Source organism: Mizuhopecten yessoensis, unplaced genomic scaffold, assembly GCF_002113885.1.
Source record: "Mizuhopecten yessoensis strain PY_sf001 unplaced genomic scaffold, ASM211388v2 scaffold1319, whole genome shotgun sequence".
Classification (NCBI taxonomy): Eukaryota; Metazoa; Mollusca; class Bivalvia; order Pectinida; family Pectinidae; genus Mizuhopecten; species Mizuhopecten yessoensis.
In genome coordinates, this window is record NW_018403987.1 from 131,843 (window position 1) to 135,569 (window position 3,727).

Genomic DNA, 3,727 nt, shown 5'->3' on the forward strand with positions numbered 1-3,727 from the left:
GGGGGGGCGCACACACATGATGACGTCCTGATGGATGCTGAAACTGTTGAGACCCCCAGACTGGAGTGGCCCCACTACAGACATCAACAGGTCACTTGGGGATTTAACAGATCAGCTCTTCACCATCTTCACCACGTATCTGTCCTCTCCTCATATCAAAGATCTGACAACATGTCAGCTCCCGATCTGCCATTATGTCTGTGAATTTGTGCTTTTATGGCAGTCAGATGCGAAGTCTGTCTGGAAGTGTAATCTCTAATCCCCATCACAATTGTCCTCTTGACATCCAGATTCATTTCATCAGTGGACATAGGTACTGGACACAGCAGTTTGTAATCCTATTGATGTGTCTCTGCCTGGAGAGATTCTAGAAGTACAGTTACATCTAGTGATAGAGTTAGGTATACTGACATAAGATCTAATTTGTTTACCAGATTTCCTTTCCCCCTTTGTCAGAAGATAAAGTTGTACATGTATTTCCATTGTGAAGGGTGGAACTTTAACTTGGGATTTACCGATTTTACCAGTGAAGGGATCGACACATTTTACCAATAAAGATTTTTATTTTCATTTAGCATAGTTTCCCTGTTACTATTGCATGTATGATTGTTTTAAATAAAGAACCAAGTAACCTTATCCATCTGCCAAGCCATATCACATGTCTACCAAACCATATTACATGTCTACCAAGCCATATCACATGACTACCAAACCATATCACATGTCTACCAAGCCATATCACATGACTATCAAACAACACCTTACATTTGGCGAATGACTTCCATGAACATCAAACCATGCCTGTCACCAAGTCACACCAGTTAACCAAAGTGTATTTCTGAAGCGTCCAGACTATGCCCTTGTTAACCAAAAAATGCCTCATTCTCTCAAACTGTGTCCTTGTCTTTCAAACCAAATATGTTGCTACCGAACCATGTCATTTTTACCCCCCTGTCTAGCCATCTACATCCTGTCCACCAAATTATGGCCTGTCCACCAATCCATGCCTGTCTACCAAACTACCACCATTCTATCAAGCTTTATGCCTCTGTATAAAATATTACGACCCTATCAATGAAAGCATATTGCTCACCCACCAAATCATATGCCTTACATCAAGGGTGTTACCCCTGATGATTAGCTTGACATTTGAGATGTGCACATTGTTGTGAAATGTAGCAAAAATGATGGGTTATTTACTGGACATTTATGTTGTACATGGTTAACACAGTTTTACAAGTATTCATGAATCATCTGATATAGTGCAGTGAGGATCTCTGTACTGTGGCCACCCTATCCTCAACAGATACACGAGCTGTAACATTAGATTGGATTCGGATGATCATCATTGTAATTGTGCTATATGGAAAGCTATTAAGTCTACAGGGATAACACTGCACAGTAGTCCTTCTGGATATCAGTTTGCCGAGTTTATAGTCCACAATGTTTAGGTATCTGAGTTGAAATGTTCAAGTATCATGAGAGAAATCCATTTTCATTAAGTTCGGAGGTTTTAAATTGTGTGTGTTTGTACGGTGTAATTAATAAAAAGGGTAGTTATCATGGTAATGTTATATCCCTTGGCTGGGCAGAGATCGGGTTTATATTCCCTGGAGTATTTCAATCAACATTTTACAAAATCACCTGTTGTAAATAATTCAGACAAGATCAGAAAGTGTAAATCTTGTGGACTGTCTTAGAGAAGTATATCTTGGATAACAAAGGTAAACAAATATTTAGTATAAGGATGAAAGATCTCATATATATATCAATGTTTTAAAAATTCTGTATGTACTTGTACTGTATATAACCTTTGGGAGTAAGCAGAGTAAATATGAAACAGAACCTTCTTGAGAGAAAAGTTCATGTACACTTACAGCTAGGAACAGTAAGGTGTTTGTGCTGTATTCTCTGAGCTTCGAGAGTTGATGCTTGCCGTACATAGCTATGAATAATACATTATTGTGAATTTTCATATTGTTTCTGTTTAAGAATGTTTTTTTTTTTGTGTGTTTCAGGATAAGAAGGAGATTCCTTGGTGGTTAGGAGCAAGCCACAAGGGTATTTCAGTGTACGACAAGACCGACAAAACCACCCCTAGGAAGGTGAGTTATCTCCCCTTACTTCTAGACCTTATAATGGTACCGTACCAGGATTCAGCAAGTATTGAAACAGGATCAGTATCAAAGTTCTGAGCAAACCAGGAAAAATGTGGACATTTTTCAGTAGTTTTAACATTATTGACATTCTTAGAATAATTTATTTTCTAAACGTATCAACCTTTTAAAACCAGTACTTCTTTTGTTTTCAAAATGTGCATTTGTTTCTATTGTAAAATGAACTCCACAAATGTAATACCAGGGCCCACTTGTATAAAACATCTCAACTCTTGAGATTTCCTCAAGATTAAGATTACCCATTGCTTGAGATTTTCCTTAACTTTGAGATTTTTTATACAAGTGGGCCCAGGTTAGGTACCTTTAAGAAAAATCTCAATGGTAAATTCAATAAATCAGTTAATGATGATAAAATTGATATTTTTTATGAAATATGTTTTTGAAAAATATTGGAATTAAAAACTAAAACTCCAAATGCAAAAAAATGTTAATTTTCAAGCATATGTAATAAACATTTTGGAAATTTGTGTTTATGGCTCCTTAGCTGATTAGGCTTGGAACATCTGGTTACCTTAATGACAACTTTAACCAAATTTTTAATCTTTAATATTTTCAAAAAGATTAAAATTCAAACTTAGAATTTTATTTGGAAGGATTCAATGAGATCATTTTAGGAAAAGTTGCAAAAAAGTGTTCTTAAATTGTCAGATATTTCCCAAAAAATGCATTTTGATATGATTCTTTGCAATGCCAGGTTTGTTAGAGCAGATATGATGTATGGCCCTACAGGACACCAGACATATATATTGTTATGATTAGAGGGTTCGCAGAAACTCTCTGTCGATTGTATAATGTATGGCCACACACCTAGTGTAGCTAACATCAGTCTTGCAGTGATTTGAGAAAATTAAATCTTTAAAGCATGTTCCAAAATAGAAAATTATACAAAAGAGTTGTTAAACATACAGACTTTCACATAAATGTACGTTTCGATGCTGCATTTCCCGTAAACTGTTTATCTTGGTGATGGAAACCAGTAGATGGCAGTGTAGACTTTGGATCTCTTTCACTTTAATTCCCACAGCAAGCAAAAACCACCATTATAACATGATTACAGTATAGGGAGAGTTTATTGCCAGTCACCTCCATCTGCCGTGTTTATTTTCCTGAGTAATCCTCACAGCAGCAATCCCTGTAGACATAACACTGGTCTATCCTCTCTGATACCTGATGTAATGGTTTGTGTGATGTATTAGGTGGGGACATCTATAGGGACTGTAGCACAACAATTGAGGGTTAATGTATGAAGGGGCTGAATAACTAGAGTGGATCTTAGCTGGTGTTAGTGAGGGTTGTATTCCGTTTAATCTTAGCTGGTGTTAGTGAGGGTTGTATTCTGTTAAACCTCAGCTGGTGTTAGTGAGGGTTGTATTCCTTTAAATCTTAGCTGGTGTTAGTGAGGATTGTATTCCTTTAAATCTCAGCTGGTGTTAGTGAGGGTTGTATTCCTTTATATCATAGCTGGTGTTAGTGAGGATTGTATTCCTTTAAATCTTAGCTGGTGTTAGTGAGGGTTGTATTCCTTTAAATCTTAGCTGGTGTTAGTGAGG

General features: G+C 36.7%; 1 protein-coding gene across 5 annotated transcripts in view; it reads left to right on the plus strand.

Annotated features, from left to right (window-relative positions):
* LOC110459872 (FERM domain-containing protein 4A-like) overlaps positions 1-3,727 on the plus strand; it is a 127,778-nt gene that overhangs the window by 92,208 nt on the left and 31,843 nt on the right. For all 5 annotated transcript variants that reach the window (XM_021512371.1, XM_021512354.1, XM_021512342.1 and 2 more), the window contains one exon: positions 2,019-2,105. In XM_021512371.1, coding sequence (XP_021368046.1) covers positions 2,019-2,105 — 87 coding nt within the window. The remainder of the gene's footprint in view (positions 1-2,018; positions 2,106-3,727) is intronic.